This window comes from Drosophila albomicans, chromosome X (genome assembly GCF_009650485.2).
Source record: "Drosophila albomicans strain 15112-1751.03 chromosome X, ASM965048v2, whole genome shotgun sequence".
In the NCBI taxonomy this organism is placed as follows: Eukaryota; Metazoa; Arthropoda; class Insecta; order Diptera; family Drosophilidae; genus Drosophila; species Drosophila albomicans.
The window spans coordinates 28,154,721-28,170,559 of record NC_047627.2 but is presented as its reverse complement, the minus strand read 5'-3'; the positions used below and the strand labels follow the sequence as shown (position 1 = coordinate 28,170,559).

General features: G+C 40.2%; 6 protein-coding genes across 7 annotated transcripts; 3 read left to right on the top strand and 3 right to left on the bottom strand.

Annotated features, from left to right (window-relative positions):
- Positions 1 to 277: 277 nt before the first annotated feature.
- On the bottom strand, positions 278 to 1,334 carry LOC117570334 (mitochondrial coenzyme A diphosphatase NUDT8). Its single transcript, XM_034251888.2, has 2 exons — positions 946 to 1,334; positions 278 to 887 (listed from the first exon to the last, which is right to left on the bottom strand). Exons 1-2 carry the CDS (start codon positions 1,209 to 1,211, stop codon positions 320 to 322), a joined length of 834 nt encoding a protein of 277 aa, XP_034107779.1. The 5' UTR covers positions 1,212 to 1,334; the 3' UTR covers positions 278 to 319.
- Positions 1,335 to 1,446: 112 nt separating this feature from the next.
- LOC117570311 (asparagine synthetase domain-containing protein CG17486) lies at positions 1,447 to 3,946 on the top strand. Its single transcript, XM_034251855.2, has 2 exons — positions 1,447 to 1,879; positions 2,541 to 3,946. Exons 1-2 carry the CDS (start codon positions 1,509 to 1,511, stop codon positions 3,895 to 3,897), a joined length of 1,728 nt encoding a protein of 575 aa, XP_034107746.1. The 5' UTR covers positions 1,447 to 1,508; the 3' UTR covers positions 3,898 to 3,946.
- A 955-nt stretch (positions 3,947 to 4,901) lies between these two features.
- On the bottom strand, positions 4,902 to 7,264 carry LOC117570321 (FAD synthase). 2 transcript variants are annotated; one of them, XM_034251866.2, is made up of 3 exons: positions 7,136 to 7,264; positions 6,238 to 6,856; positions 4,902 to 5,425 (listed from the first exon to the last, which is right to left on the bottom strand). In XM_034251866.2, exons 2-3 carry the CDS (start codon positions 6,820 to 6,822, stop codon positions 5,147 to 5,149), a joined length of 864 nt encoding a protein of 287 aa, XP_034107757.1. In that variant the 5' UTR covers positions 6,823 to 6,856; positions 7,136 to 7,264; the 3' UTR covers positions 4,902 to 5,146. The 2 variants fall into 2 exon arrangements, with proteins under 2 accessions (XP_034107757.1, XP_034107766.1); XM_034251875.2 differs by lacking the exon at positions 7,136 to 7,264 and having other exon boundaries at positions 6,238 to 6,947.
- Positions 7,265 to 7,426: 162 nt separating this feature from the next.
- On the bottom strand, positions 7,427 to 11,984 carry LOC117577797 (ataxin-2 homolog). The gene is made up of 2 exons (XM_034262725.2): positions 11,522 to 11,984; positions 7,427 to 8,644 (listed from the first exon to the last, which is right to left on the bottom strand). Exons 1-2 carry the CDS (start codon positions 11,673 to 11,675, stop codon positions 7,647 to 7,649), a joined length of 1,152 nt encoding a protein of 383 aa, XP_034118616.1. The 5' UTR covers positions 11,676 to 11,984; the 3' UTR covers positions 7,427 to 7,646.
- Positions 11,985 to 12,897: 913 nt separating this feature from the next.
- LOC117577000 (cyclin-dependent kinase 7) lies at positions 12,898 to 14,314 on the top strand. The gene is made up of 2 exons (XM_034262181.2): positions 12,898 to 13,094; positions 13,175 to 14,314. The coding sequence occupies exons 1-2, from the start codon at positions 13,029 to 13,031 to the stop codon at positions 14,177 to 14,179; spliced, it is 1,071 nt and encodes a 356-aa protein (XP_034118072.1). The 5' UTR covers positions 12,898 to 13,028; the 3' UTR covers positions 14,180 to 14,314.
- A 1-nt stretch (position 14,315) lies between these two features.
- Positions 14,316 to 15,186, top strand: LOC117577016 (uncharacterized). Its single transcript, XM_034262182.2, has one exon. It carries the CDS (start codon positions 14,431 to 14,433, stop codon positions 15,073 to 15,075), a length of 645 nt encoding a protein of 214 aa, XP_034118073.2. The 5' UTR covers positions 14,316 to 14,430; the 3' UTR covers positions 15,076 to 15,186.
- The last annotated feature ends 653 nt before the right edge of the window (positions 15,187 to 15,839 follow it).

Below are 15,839 nucleotides of genomic sequence, written 5' to 3'. Positions count from 1 at the left end.
TTCACCAAGTATATAAATCCTGAAAATACAAATCAAAAACAATATGACTGGTTTAAAATTAAAAATTAAATAAACTTCGTGACATGAATTAAGAAATAGATCGATGATATATTTTTCTTTGTAAATGTTTTGTAAATTTTATTTAACAGCAGCTAGCAAATTAAGTTGTCAGCTTTAAAATAATACATTTATTTACAACAAACAAAACAGAGATTAACAAACTTAACTTGAATACCAAACTTGAGTAAAGTTCTGAACCTGAGTCGGAGTCGGGAGAGTTGAGCTGAGGAGGAGGAGGAGTATTCTTGGCATCCTCGGTTTATTTGTCCAGCTTTCCTTCCTCCTGATGATGATGATGATGATGCGTCACTTTGGGCGGCGTTACTTTGTACGGTCGAACGAATTTAATGTTCGTTTTGAGAGCTTCGTTCTTGAGGTGATTGGGCAGCAAACAGCGCAGAAATACATAGGTCAGATAGCCCGTGATGCCCCAGATGCGATGCTGATCGACGACAAAAACGGGACCGCTGTAGCCACTCTTAAACTGTGTGTGCCTCGTGGCTGTGGGCAAGAGCAGCGATTGCAGCGGTATGCTCATGGCTTCCTCGACCTCGTCATGGTTGAGCTTTAGCTGTGAGATGTGAAAATCCCGGACGACACCCACGACGGGCACAATCGTCGAGGTGCGTGGCAGGAGTATCTGTTTCGTTTCGCCCCAGATTTCTACACGTTGTCGTGGCAAACCGATTTCCTCCTCCGTTTCACGCAGCGCACAGTCAATGAAATCTGCATCACTTTCATCGCGTTTGCCGCCCGGAAACGACATCTGCAGACTGTGGGCGCGTAAGTGTCGGGATCGTCGTGTATATAGCACTGATACAGCATTACTGTGTGCAAAGTAGAAAACTTTAATGAATGAACTTAAAAAGAAGTTTTTGTAGTTACGTGTCACGTTCCACGCAGAGAGCTATTAACACAGCCGCCAAGGTTTGTTCGCGCTTGTGGTGTGTTAGCGCCTTGGGCCTTTGGTAGGCCGGCAGATTGCGCAAGTTGTCCATGCAACGTTGACGCTGCTCATCCGACAGGAGCATCTCATAATCCGCATTGGTCAGCGTTATTGGTGGATTGCTGTTGCTTTTGTTGTGCATTTGTCGCCATGTTTGCGGCAGCAATTGTCGCCTAATTATATCACCAAACAATTTACGAGACATTTTCTTTTGTACGAATTTAATAACAAATTGGTTGTGATGTAAACAAAAGACAGTGGATTGAACTTTGGATGTTCAACTGGCAGTGAGTGATCAGCTGTTTTGTTGATGCCGCCTCATCGCTTAAGATATTATCGACACATCGATAGGTGACGATGAATCGCGATGGCGGCAATATCGATACGGTAGCAAGCACTATCAAAACCGATACACTATCGTTAGTGTGTAGTTATCGATTTTATGGCATCACTAACGCATGGCAATGTTTACATTTGCGTAAAGGAATTTTGAAATCACAAAATGTGCGGCATTTTCTGCTCTATAAGTGAAAAGAGCAGCGACGATGTGGCATCCGAACTGCACGGCACATTGAAAACGCTGCTGCACAATCGTGGACCCGATGTGCAACACACACTTGCCATCGACAATCTGTTGCTCGCCGGCAACGTGTTGTGGCAACAAGGCGCGACGCCGCAACAGCAACCGATCGTCAATGAGCACTTGGTGCTGCTGTTCAATGGCGATCTGTACAACTTGGAGGCGGAAAAGGAGGCCACACAATCGGACAGCACATGGCTTATGGAACAGCTTATCAAATGCCACACAGAGGATGAGCTACTCTCGCTCTTTCGGCGTCTGGAAGGCCCCTATTGCCTCATGCTATACAACAGGTAAGTACGCTGTATTGACTGCGAGAGACCCTTTTCTTATTAAGTGTGACCAGTTGCTTTTGACTTGAAACGTTTTTTTAAATTTGAAATGAATTTCACATTATTAAAGAATAATTTCAAATACGAGATCATATTAAATGATTTTTAGACAAAAGTTGAAATAGTTAATGGAAAAAATATTTCTTTTCAAAAGAATAAATTTGGAAGAAGCAAGTCGATTTATTGGCTCTTTATAAATAATGTAAAGAGAGTCTACCTAGATTAGTTTTTATGAATAATGTAAAAAGAGAGTCTACCTAGATTAGTTTTTATAAACGATGTAAAAAGAGTCTACTTAGCTTAGTTTTGTAATGGTTTAATGGCGTTAGAAGAAAAAATATTTTATTTTTAATAGAGTAAGCAATGCAAAAATCTGTTTTTTAGACCCAAGAGAACTTTTAAACAGGATTTTCGAAGTTTTGTACGCTAATGTAAAAAGATAGAACAGTTTGTGGTATAAAAACAATTATATTCGGTTTGTTGCTCTTAATTAGGTCTTGGAATTCCGCTTAATTCTCCTTCTAGGATAGACAGGGATGGCTTAAAATCCGGTCAACTTGAAGGACTCGCTGTCAATTTAACCTTGAGCAAGCATATTAATACAAACGAATTCATATTGCAGTTTGGAGAAAGTGCTGTACTTCTGTCGCGATGCCTTGGGCCGCAACTCGCTGATCATCGAACGGGAGGAATCGCAGTCGATACGGTTGCTGAGCACCTCGTGTCATCTGCAGCAAACTGCGGCGATGGAGCTGCCACCGCTGGGACTCTACAAGTTGCAGCTGGACGCGCTGCAGTCATGTGTGCTGCATCCATGGCAAGAGTTGAACGAGGAGAAGACGCAACAGTTGCAGCAACTCGATGTGGCCATGGGTTGGCGCACAAATGTGGCATGCCCCATAGCACCCGAATGGCTCTCATCAACATCCTCATCAACAGTGAGCAGCAGCTACGATCTCTATGCTTTGGTGGCAGCCGCCGCTGATCTGCAACAGCAACAGTTGTATGAGCATTTATTGTCACTTGAGCCGCTGCAACGGACATTGCAAGAGTTTGCTGCGCGGCTGCAACAATCGGTGGCACAACGAGTGCAGCAAACAGCGCCAGTTTGTGGCAGCTGCATCCATCGCGATAAGTGTTGCGAGCATGCCAAAATTTGTGTGCTCTTCTCGGGCGGCATCGATTGCAGCATTCTGGCGCTGCTCGCCGATCGATTTGTGCCCCCCAACGAACCCATCGAGCTGATCAATGTGGCCTTCGAAAGGGTGGCAACAGCAGCAGCAACTTCGGCTGGCGATGAGTTGTTGTGGCAAGTGCCCGATCGTCAGACAGCGGAGCAATCGCATCGGGAGCTGCAACGTTTGTGTCCGCATCGTCAGTGGCAGCTGCTCGAAGTGAATGTGAGTCGCGAAGAATTGCAACAGCAACTCAAGTGCCACATCCATCGACTGATCTATCCGCTGCAAACGGTTCTCGACGAGTGTTTGGGCAGCGCCTTTTGGTTTGCCGCCAATGCCAAAGCCAACGGAGATCAGTCGCATGCTCGTGTTGCGCTGCTTGGCAGCGGCGCTGATGAATTGTTCGGCGGTTATACGCGACATCGCAACGCCCATCGACGCGGCGGCAACGAGGCGTTGCAATTGGAACTGGAGCGAGATTGGCAACGTATTCCAGCACGTAATTTGGCTCGTGATGATCGTGTAATTGCCGATTGTGGCAAGACGGCGCGTGCCCCATTCATCGAGGAGCGTGTGGCGCAGTTTGTTCGTTCGCTGACGCCGCAGCAACGTTGCTGCTACACGCTTCCCGAAGGCGTGGGCGATAAGTTACTCCTTCGTCTCTATGGCTACAGTCTGGGACTGCGCGATGCGGTGCTGCTCAAGAAGCGGGCGATTCAGTTTGGTTCGCGCATCGCTGACAAGCGACAGCAGGCCAATCAAATCTCCGAATATCTCCGCCTAGACAAACTGCAAATCTGACCCTTGACTTCTTATTGTAACAACAAAAAAATGTATATATATATTTTTTGAAAAAAAAACTTTGTATTTATACTTAATTAAGTCTGAATATGTTCAAGGCGAATTCTACGATATTTCTTAACATGCTAACAAAACGGACTTAATATACTGTTAACAATAACAGCACAGCCACAAATCGCTTAGCGGCCACTTTACATTTTACATCATTTTCATCAAGCGGCCGAATTAAACTTAGCATCCAAATACACTAGCGGCATTTTTTCTTAACGTTAAAAAAAACCTAGCATAGAAGAAACTTCTACAGAATTTGTTTAAAATCCTTTTTTTTTTGTTCCTAGTTGTGGCCGTTAAACGAGTTTTGTTTCTAGCACATTTCTTTGGTGCATTTTGTACATATTTTCATAGTTAATGGACACACAGAAACAAACAGCATAGAAACACTTGAAAACACTTCGTTTAAAGGCCAGTTTTTTCGCTCTAACTTGTGGCCGTTAAACGATATATGTGTCTCGCAAATTTTTATGAACATTTGGGACATATTTTCATACGTAACGGACAAAACGCAGAGAAGACACTTTAATAGCATTCGTTTAACAGCCAGTTATTTCGCTCCTAGCTGTGGCCGTTAAACGAGTTATGTTTCTAGCACATTTTCTTGGTACATTTGTCACTAATATGCATCATTCTAAATAATTTTGATGCATATGTTTATAGTTATGAAGATACTTACAAATAATTCGTTTAACGGCCAATTAAATAGCTCTAAATTTGGGATGTTGAGCGAGGTAAGAAATTAACACCAAATGAGCTAGAATATATTAAATATCGCTCCAAGTTGCGACTCTTAAACGAGGTAAGTAATAAGCACCAAATGAGCTGGACTATTGAATACCGGGTAAGTATGTTGATGTCTTAACAGCTGAAATGTGCTTTACATGTTAAGCTCACATTTCACAATTGTGTATAGAGTGAATTCTTGATAAAAATGTGTTATACAATACATGTGTATATATATAAAGTATATATATATTTGTGGTTGTGTGTCAGAGAGAGTTGAAAACACAACGTATGTGTTTGTGTTATGTACAAAGAAAGGTTATAAAATATACATACAATAAGTATTCAGCTTACTTGCTTTAACATTTACAATTGCAAAAATTAGCTAGTTGGTTGTGGTTGTTTGTTTTGTTTTATAGAAATTTCGCTAGATTTGTTGTTGAGTGAGAGATGATTGGGTGTGTGTGATTTATCATTTTCTGGACAGGCGACCAGCGCGTTCCTGTGTGGGATCAGCCAGCTCCCATGCGGGACGATAGCAAGACGTCGCTGGCACAGCATTTGGGTCTGAGCAGCGCTTCAAATGCGGATTGGGCAATGTGTTCGATTTGTAGCCAATGGATGTGTAGCCTTGGGCATAGAGCGAACAATAAGGCACTCCATGTAGGTGTATATAGTGCCAAATATCGTGATAGGTCCATTCGAGCAGTGGATTTAGTCGCATCATGTCCGGCCAATCGCTATCTGTTTTCTGCAAAGCGCAAGAAAGTGATAAAATGTATGAGGAAATTAGTTTAGAATTTGCGAGAAGTGCTTAAACATCTTTCTTTTAAATATACTTTATTTCATTTTTGTATCTTTCTAAACTTGAGCATAATAAAGCTTTCAAATTGCGTTGACTTGACTGACATAATCAACGATCCACTTCACATACTTGTGTATAAAATTAATTTGGTTCCATAGATAACCATGTCGAATATTCTAGATTAATAATTTACATGAGCAATACTAACATATTAGATTTGAACTTGAAACGTTTCGCGATTTTTCGTGACGTTATTAAAATTTAGCTTTTTTCCGCTACCTCTTTGACGGCTAAAAGCCGTTTTATGGATAACTAACGTGAATTTTAGCTTTTTTCCACAGCTTTCGTTGTGCTAAATATTGCTTTATGGGCTACACTGATTTAGCTAGCTTCACTGGCAGCACTGCCACTTGAACCATGTCGAATATTCTACAATAATTACATACATGAGCAACACTGAGATACTAAATGTGAACTTCAAACCAGAGAACTGCAACGAGTATGATTAAGTATGAGCGAATACTCATATCCAAATTGCAATCAAATAAAACAGTTAATCAATTTGAAGTTCAAACCGTTTAGCGATTTTTTGGTCACATCAAAATGTGGCTCTTTTCCGCTACATCATTGATGGATAGCGCTAACGTGAGTTTTAGCTTCTTTCAACAGCTTTATGGGCAACACTGATTTAGCTATCTGTGAACTTTAACTCTTTTCTGCTTTATTGGCAGCACTGGCAATGCGAACATTAAACTCACCTGCATAGGCTGCAATTGCTCACAATGCGGATCCGTGTTGCGGCTGCCCACAAATACAGCTTTAATCAGCGGCATATCCTCGGTCATGTGTGTGAGCGCCTGCTTCAGGGAATCCTTGTACTTGATCAGTTTGACGTCATACAACTCAACACAGCGGGCGACGAATTCATCGATTTCGGGAAACGAATCGTCCGATTCAATGTAGAGCATGGGAATATGTTGGCTGGCAATGTTTTGGGTGCGACAATAGCGCATTAGAACATCCAATAAGACGGTGCAATCCTTGCCGCCATTAAAGCAGAATATCAATTCATCCACGCGATATATTTGCAATGTCTTCTCAAAGAATTCGTAAGCGGTTTGCACACGTTGTTCGATATGTTTTCGATCTTCTGGCGACACTGTTACATACTGTGGATTGCATTTTTTGTTGCTGCCATTGCAATGTGCTTTACAATTATTGTTATTGTTGTTGTTGTTCGTGTTCGTGTTGTTGGTGTGGGGCAGCATGTTAACAATGTTGAATGACTGTGTAATCGTGGCCTGCTGCTGCTGAGTCGTTGTTTGTATGCAGCACTTGTTCATCGTTGTTGCTCGCGGTTGTATTCTAATTTGTTGTCTGAATATCACAGAAATGAATCAATATTGTTGTTAACTTTCACCATCTCATCAGTGTGGCTGTGTCATTGTGAGTGTGCACAGTGTGACCCTGCTTACATAATAATTATCCATTTGATAACGGCAATTAATCTTTTCGTGGTTTCTTTTTTTTTTTTTTGTTGTGGCTTCACTTATCTGTGCACAGCACACACAAATTACATCATATAATAATTAGGCGTGCACACACAAATACACAACGCGCACACACACACAGAGACTGCGAGCACACTTCTCTTACCTTTGGCGGAGCAATTGGGAATGTTAAGTCACATTTGATATTACTTTTATGCATTTGGCATTTAATCACAGCTGTCGCGCTTTTGTTATTTTCTCTCACTGCCAATTTGCCATATTGGCGTTGCCAGACAGCAGCATGTGCACAGCTGACTTGCCACCTGCAACTAGGTGGCAGCGTGCTTGGAAGTACACTACTGACGTTGCCAGATCACAGCAACCAAGTGTATGCAAAAGCGATACGACAGCGCTGCGCGCCATTTTACATTTTTAAATTTAAAAAAAGCGTTTTATTTGTTGTTGCACTCAATTACAATAATCCATCAATTCATTACATATAACAAATGTATCGCTGTGTGTGTGTTAACAAAAACAATGCACGACAGAGAAAAAAAAACAGTATAATTAGATTTAATTACTAGATAATATATATATATAGTATATGTATATGTGTATAACAAATGGGCACTGTCGGTTCTTGTTTTCATGTTGTATATAGATTTGTATGTTGTATGCTAAATGTCGACATTGTCGAGCACATTGTCAATAAGGCCAACAACCTTTTGGCGAAAGCGTCGATTCTGTTTGCCACTCATCTCCTTCAAATACGGATGCAAACTGATCAGAAACGAATAATCCGCATCTGGTGGCGATGCCGCAGCAGCAGCAACAGTTGCTGTCATAGTGGCTGACGTGGTTGCAGGCGGAGGTGCAGGTGCAGGTGTGCCTGTTGCTGGTGGCGGCGTACTGGCAACAAGTTGATGCGACATCATGTTGCTGCTGCTGCTATTATTATGTTGTTGCTGCAGATGAAACTGCTGCTGCTGCTGCTGCTGATGATGATTGTTGCTGCCACTTGTGCTGCATTTAAGCCATTCGGTCAGCTCCGTCCAGTCGAGATTGTTGCGCAATGCGGCCGCCATTGTCACCGGCAACGTGACCAGCGAATGCTGCGCTGCCACAATTTTCTCAGTGCTCTGTGGATGTTGTGGCTGCTGATGCGGCTGTTGATGCTCCACTTTGATGGCCTGCAATCGCAATGGTGTTGCATTCGTTTCGTCATCAAGCAGCTGCTCGTCCGGCGGCTCATCATCCGAGTGTTGCTGCTGCTGCTGTTCGGGACTCGGCTGTGCAACACTCTCGCTGCTGTCTTTGGTGTCCTCATCGGGTGCACATTGCTGCTGCCGCATGTGTCCAATGCGCGTCATCGGCTGCTGTGTTCCAAGCGTGGCCAGAAATGTGCTTGTGCTCGGCTTACGCAACACCATTCCACCATTTGCAGTCTGGATTTGTGAATGGATTTGCGTCCCCTGCTGTTGCTGCTGCTGTCCAGCAACTGCTGCGGGTTGCAACTGTTTGTGGCAGGCACGCGACTTTGTGTAGGGTATGAGAAACTGCAGATATTTCGACAGATAGTATTTGCGCTTCCCTCGTCCCGTTTGTGTGCGTGCCAGCTTCAAGGATCGCAGGAAACTGCTCCGGATGGTGCGCCATCTCTCCCTCGAGTTCCGCACTGCAATGGAGCCAATCGGAAAGGTTTTCTTTTTTAGCGAGGATGTAACATACGAGTATTACCTAAATATATACAATCTATATATGAATCGATATGTGATCCAGTATACCATGAAATTAAGTTATTATTTCATATATGATCTATAGATCTTACTTCTTAATTTGGTTTACTTAATCTAAATCTATATATGAATCGATATGTAATCCAGTACACCATGAAATTAAGTTATTATTTCATATATGATCTATAGATCTTACTTCTTAATTTGGTTTACTTAATCTAAATCTATATATGAATCGATATGTTACTGGATTACCATGAAATTAAGTTATTATTTCATATATGACCTATAGATCTTAGCCAATTGAATACAATTTCTATACAAAAAACTCTTATATTAATTTTTAATTTTGTTTACTTATAAAGAAATTTGTGTTTTTTAATATCTAAATCTATATTTGAATAGATATATTTAGATTTAGTTACGTTCAATCAAATAAATTACATTTTACACGTCTGACTTTTCAGTATAACATGAAATTAAGTTATTATTTCATATATGATCTTTAGATCGCAGCCAATTGAATGAAATTTCTATAGAAAAAACTCTTATTCATTTATTTAATTTTGTTTACTTAAAAAAATTTGTGTTTTTTAATATTTATGTATATTATATATGATCTAGCTTCTTTCAATAAATGAATTCAATTTTACTAGGCTGACTTTTATGTAAAAAAATAAATGAAATTATTATTTCATATAAAGATCTCAACAAATTTTCATGTCTCTGTCGATCAGCTGAATTCATTTTCCTAAAAAACTATTTTGTTTTTGTTTAATTTTGTTTATTATTTTATTTTACTTTGTTTTTAAATTTTATTTATTTTTTTTTGTTTTTTTAAATTGTTAATTTTTTTTTTAATTTTTGATATTTTTTAATTTTGTTAACTTTTTTTTTTATATGTTTTTTTAAATTGTTAATTTTTTTTTTAATATTTGATATTTTTTTTTAATTTTGTTAATTTTTTTTTTTAATTTTGGTTATTTTAAAAGTGGTTTTTAAATAAGAAACATTTTTTTTTTATTATTTGTTTTATAATTTTGTATATTGTTTATTAATTTTTCTAAATAAACTAAAATTGATCCAATTTAGTAATACAAAATTAAATTTACTTTTTGTTTTTTGATTTAAACAAAATCTAAAACTATTTAATAGTTTCATAGATATTCGAACACTATTAATTATAAGCAAAATATTAATTTTTCAGTCAAATTTCATTACAATCCCTAGTTTTAAAAGAATTTTAGATTGTGTTTGGGTTCAGCAAAGAACATCTTCTAAATCATTATAGAAATTTTGATATTAATGCACAGGACAAAGACTTTACTCTATGCAAGTTTTTAATCAATTTAACTTAACAAACATACAAATTTTAGCTTTCCTTTATTCTAAAAATTTAATGTTGTGACTATAGTACCCACAACAAAAGAACAAATAAGCTGCAATATTTATGACGAGAGCAACTAAGTATGCAAATTGCTTGGGAACAAACAGTTGGAGTTATTCACTTAACGCCCAAACATGAATATAATAATGTTATTGTACTTGAGGTTGCACATAAAAATGAAATATTATGTTATGCAAATATATGGAAAGCAATCAAGAAAGTTAATTTTTCTTATTACTGAAGTTTAAAAAACTTTGTTAATCAAAATATGTAGATTACATTTTTAATTCTATTCTCTTCTTTATTAAAGTAAAAAACGATTTAAACGATTGAAACGTATTCTCAAAATGATTAAAATTCTAAAGTCTTTTTATTTTCTATTCAAAGCTTCATCCGCTTAAGAGTTAACTATAAAATAGTTCGAATTTTAAAGTTTAAATGCTTACTATTATAAATTTGTAAACATTAAAAATAATATTACTGTCGAGACATCAATTAAAATATACTGAAAGATAATAAGTTGTATACTTTTGTAAACTAAAAATGCCAAAACCTTAAATTTCTTCGTTAAAAAGTTTAGAATTTGATAACTTAATTAATATTTTACTACTCGATAAAAAATATGTCTATTTTAAACTAATTTATAATGTTCTATTTACTGCAGTCGAAAATGTGTATTCAATATTTCATTCATATTCAATTTACTGCTATTGAAAAAAGCTTTTGAAAACTAACCTCAAAATGGCTGCAGCAATGTGCGGACAGTGTTGCAAAAGACAGAAAAATGATCAATTGCGGCAGCCGCTTGCAGTGTTGATTAAAGCTGCAGGGTATTTGCATTGCGCTGCAATTGCTGAAAACTTAATTACATGCCAAAAGCGGCAAACCAGCAACAGCCGCAGCCGCAGTCGCAGCAGCAGCAAAAACAACTGCGCGGTGGCAGCAGAAAACAAAAACAACGACACTGCATCGACTAATTGCATGCAAACGCCGCGCGTTGCTATTGCTGTGTGTGACACAGTGACACACCTACACACACATGCATGCATACACACGCACGCACACACATGCTAGAGACTGAAGCATAGAGCTTGTATAGTGAGTGCAAGTGAGTTGGCACGATTACAAATTGTGATTGCATTGAAATTGCACACACTTGAAGCATACGCACACACACACAGACACATATGTATGTGCACACGGACAGGGGCAGTGAAAAGCTTGCATCATAGGCGCGCGCCAGCTAACAACACAAATACACACACATACGCGCACACAACACAAATGAGCACGCAATTGCAATGCAAAAAAAAATATATAAAAAAAATACTTAACTGAAAATGGAAATCGACAGTGTCTATGCAGCAAGTGGTGTTTGTTTGATAATGTTGTTGTTGTTCTTGATGTTGTTGTTGTTGTGTTTACTAACCTGTGTCCTTTATCTCGTTGGCCACATGTTGCCAGGCCTTTTGCACCTCCTCCTTTTTGCTGTAGCCCGGATGTGTGTAATTCCATAGGCACGCCTGCTTCTCAACAAGTTCCACGAATTTCACATTGAAAACGGGATCATCCTTGCGTGCCATCGTTTTACAACACTGCTCACATTACACACACACGCACATGGGAAACGCGCGCACTGCAGTTGTTGATTACTTGTGCGTGGGGTGGGAAGGGGGGTGGGGAAGGAACACAACTTGCAGTTTGGCGATTTTTGCGCGCGCTCTCGAAAGAGAAACAACAACAAGAATATAACGCAACAGCAGCTGCAGCAACAAAACGTTTGTCTTTGCTGCTGTCGTTTTATTTGATTTGTTATTCGCCTATTTTGTATGTGTTTGTGTGTTTAAAATTTGTATTTTTTTTTTTTGCTATGGCACAGCAACAACTTGTCGCAACGAAAGCGCTGAGAAAACTGAAACTGAAACTGAGCGTAAAAGCTGACAAATAAAAGCTGCAACGTAAACAATGCCAAAACGGCGCGCGGCTGCTGCTGTTGCTGTTGCTATTGCTATTGCTAGAATCAACATCAAATGCAGCAGCTGCAGCGTTAATGATTAAAATAAGCTTGTGTTTGTGTGCGTGTGTATGTGTGTGTGTGCAAAAAGCTCTAGCTTTAGCGCTAGCCATTACGTCGCAGGCGGCATTTGTTGCACACACACATACACACACTCACACGCGCAGTCACAGTAAAAACGGTGTCAGCTAAGTTTATGGCAACTGCATTGTTGTTGCCGTTTCTCTTTCGTTAGTCACGGCTAAATATGGCGCTAATTTTAAAATGCCGACAGCACTTCAGCGAGTTGGTCTGGCAGCACCCAATTCAAAATGACGTGATCCGGCAATGCCCAACAAGCAGGTAACTCAATTGAGCTCAATTGGCAACGCCAAATTGTTACTGGCATTTCAATATTTTTATTTAATTTAAATTTAATTACCAATTACGGTTTATATTGTTAGCAAAAAGCTACTCGCAAAATGGTCTTTTTCAAAAATTCAAGAAGAAAATAGTAAAATTCCTTTAAAAAGGAATGAATCCAATAACAAAAGAAGTGTAGTCTTGTACTCCAAGAAACGAATAATAATAAATAAATTCAATCAATACATTTTTATAAGAATAAGCAAATATATTTTATAAGTGATTTTCTTTTTGTAAGTCGTAGTTTTCTATTTATGAATAAATAAATGCAATAAATTATCTTTAATGCCGATAATGTTTTATCGATATGTGACGCTAAAGTTGCAGCAGTCCACCACAGTTGGTATTTTGGTATATTTTGATGTGCAAATTCCAGCATGCGGCCACATTGTCGCACATATGCCGCTGAAGCCGCTTGCGTTGCCATTGCGCGCTTTGTGTTGTGTCTTCGTGTGTTTATTATTGTTTGATTATTGCAAACTACTGTAAATTGTTTGTGAAGTAATGCCAAACTGCACACATGTTGCCGCTAGGAGATGACAAAAAGGACCGCTATGCGAAACTATCGTTTCTCGGCGAGGGTCAGGTGCGTAAATTCAACTGAATTGAACATGTTGCGTTGGGCTAAATGAATTATTATTTTTTTTTTTTGGGGGCCCACTGCAGTTTGCCATTGTGTACAAGGCACGCGACGTTGTGACCAGCCAAATTGTGGCAGTGAAGAAGATCAAGAAGGGCAGTCGCGACGAGGCACGCGATGGCATCAATCGAACAGCGTTGCGTGAAATCAAAATTCTGCAAGAGCTGCAGCATGAGAACATCATCGGATTGGTCGATGTCTTTGGCCAGTTATCGAACATATCGCTGGTGTTCGATTTCATGGACACCGATCTCGAGGTGATCATCAAGGACACCAAAATCATCTTGACCCAGGCGAACATCAAGGCATACGCAATAATGACGCTACGCGGTTTAGAATATTTGCACGTCAACTGGATATTGCATCGTGATCTCAAGCCCAACAATTTGCTGGTGAATAGCGATGGTGTGCTGAAGATTGGTGATTTTGGTTTGGCCAAAAGTTTCGGTTCACCGAATCGCATCTACACCCATCATGTGGTCACACGTTGGTATCGATCACCCGAGTTGCTCTTCGGTGCCCGCCAATATGGTGTCGGTGTCGATATGTGGGCCGTGGGCTGCATTCTCGCCGAGCTGATGTTGCGTGTACCCTTTCTGCCCGGCGACTCGGATCTGGATCAGTTGACGCGCATCTTCAGTGTGCTTGGCACACCCACCGAGGCGGAATGGCCGCATCTCAGCAAGCTGCACGATTATCTCCTGTTTCGCCACTTCACCGGGACACCGTTGCAAAACATTTTCACAGCCGCTGGCAATGATATGATCACGCTAATGCGCCGCCTGTTTGCCATGAATCCCCTAAAGCGTTGCTCGTGCCGCGAGGCATTGAGTATGCCGTATTTTCACAATAAACCAGCGCCCACTGTGGGTCCCAAGCTGCCGATGCCATCGGCCATATTGGCGGCCAAGGAAGGTGCTACGAATGCAGCGAACACAGGAGCACAGGAGAAGCCGGGACTCAAGCGCAAGCTGGTCGAGACAACGGTGCGTGGCAATTTCTTGCCGCAAAAGAAGAAGCTGTTATTCTAAAAACAAAAACACAAACCCCATATATCACATTGTCATTACATATAATTTGCACGTTGAGTTCATTTAACTAAGTTGTAAAATGTCACACAGAATAAACTAAGCGAGAATGGAATAGAATGGAACTTATCATGGTTGGCGGCGCTGTCAACACAGCTTCACCTTCCACTCCAGGCCCAGGCACACAAATTCACAGCTACACATTTTCGGCAAAACGTTTTCAAATTTCCTGCTTCGTGAACAACTCCTCCAAGATGCCGCTGGGCAGAAAGTTGGCCATTGGCTCCGAGGAGGCGCGTCGCCAACGCGCCGAGCTGCGCATCAGCTATGGCAACAAGTTGTCCAACATGAATCTGGATCGTTTGCGTAAGCAAACTCAAACGCAAACACAGACGCATCCCCATGTTGAGGTCAGTCCAATGTTGTCACAGAGCCAAGCAACGGGCACCGCATCGTTGCGTCGCATTGCCTCCAGCTTTGCCCAGGTTAGCGATGTGAATTGTGGCTCGTATGCTGCACTGCCGCTGGAGGATTGCGAGGATGATGTGCGCGAGGAGCTCAACGAGGTTCTCATACGCAGCGAGCCCTTCCATCTGATGGCCCCAAAGAAGCCGCCAGCTCGCATCCCAGTTTCAGTCTCAGTTCCAGTTCCAGTGGCCAAGGAGTTGCCAGCGATGATCCACCGAGAGCAGAGGAGCAACACTTGCTGCTCGGATGCCGACCGGCTGAAGTCGCGTGCCTGCGAGCGTTGGAATCAAATTGCAGGCACTGTGTCCTCGCTCTTCCGAGTGCGTCGCTATGAACACGCTCATCCTTTGGCCGAGCTGCGGCGATTGCGCGAGCAACGCGATCTGCTTGAGAACTTTACGCGGCCTTTTCTCTACGAGAACACCAAGTGAGCAGCAATCCGCTATGTCGTCGTTGGTTAAGGAAATAGTCGACACTTGCACTCATATTCACAATTATTCATATTCGTATTCCAAATGCAGCAATTGACAAAAGCAAGCTAATTTTATGCAACTTCTTTGAAAGCTTCTTATTTCGGGTTTGAGTTTGGGTTTCTTTTTTATTTCCATACCAAAGCCCGTTCACCTAGATTATGAATAGTATATGAATATGTGAATATTCGTATAAATATTCAAGACAAAAAAGTGAACATTTTCTCATGCCTAGTCTCTGACTTCAGTATCAGGATACCAAATGGATCAAAAAGAATGCGGAAACTAGCCTTCAATCTGTTTTCATTAATATTCGTTTTCATATTCATATTCGTATTCACATTCGCATTCGATGTTTAAGTATAGACAACAAACTACAAGACTAAAATTTGAAAAAGAGAACTTTCCTACAATATTCTTATGCCTGATTCCTTATTGATTCAAAAACTATAAACAATAAAAGTAGTAACAAATTACATTAACATTCATGCATGTTCATATTCATATTCATATTCATATTCACATTTGCATTCAAAGTTTAGCTATAAAGGGAACTTTACTGCAATATTCTTATGCCTGATTCCTGATTGATTCAGAAACTATGAAAATGAAAAGTAGTAACAAATTTCATTCACATTCATGTATATATACTATATTCATATATATATTCATATTCGTATTCAAAATGGAGCTTTTGATAAATCTAAAAAAAAAGAATCTAATTT

Bases quoted from the DNA above. Each gene is read 5' to 3' on its own strand.
- LOC117570334 (XM_034251888.2), bottom strand. From the start codon at position 1,211: ATGTCTCGTAAATTGTTTGGTGATATAATTAGGCGACAATTGCTGCCG. The intron at 888-945 runs GTAACTACAAAA...CTTTGCACACAG, and splicing joins CTCTGCGTGGAACGTGACAC to TAATGCTGTATCAGTGCTAT.
- LOC117570311 (XM_034251855.2), top strand. From the start codon at position 1,509: ATGTGCGGCATTTTCTGCTCTATAAGTGAAAAGAGCAGCGACGATGTG. The intron at 1,880-2,540 runs GTAAGTACGCTG...TTCATATTGCAG, and splicing joins TGCCTCATGCTATACAACAG to TTTGGAGAAAGTGCTGTACT.
- LOC117570321 (XM_034251866.2), bottom strand. From the start codon at position 6,822: ATGAACAAGTGCTGCATACAAACAACGACTCAGCAGCAGCAGGCCACG. The intron at 5,426-6,237 runs GTGAGTTTAATG...TGCGCTTTGCAG, and splicing joins AGCAATTGCAGCCTATGCAG to AAAACAGATAGCGATTGGCC.
- LOC117577797 (XM_034262725.2), bottom strand. From the start codon at position 11,675: ATGGCACGCAAGGATGATCCCGTTTTCAATGTGAAATTCGTGGAACTT. The intron at 8,645-11,521 runs GTTAGTAAACAC...GCTCCATTGCAG, and splicing joins CAACGAGATAAAGGACACAG to TGCGGAACTCGAGGGAGAGA.
- LOC117577000 (XM_034262181.2), top strand. From the start codon at position 13,029: ATGTTGCCGCTAGGAGATGACAAAAAGGACCGCTATGCGAAACTATCG. The intron at 13,095-13,174 runs GTGCGTAAATTC...GGCCCACTGCAG, and splicing joins CGTTTCTCGGCGAGGGTCAG to TTTGCCATTGTGTACAAGGC.
- LOC117577016 (XM_034262182.2), top strand. From the start codon at position 14,431: ATGCCGCTGGGCAGAAAGTTGGCCATTGGCTCCGAGGAGGCGCGTCGC.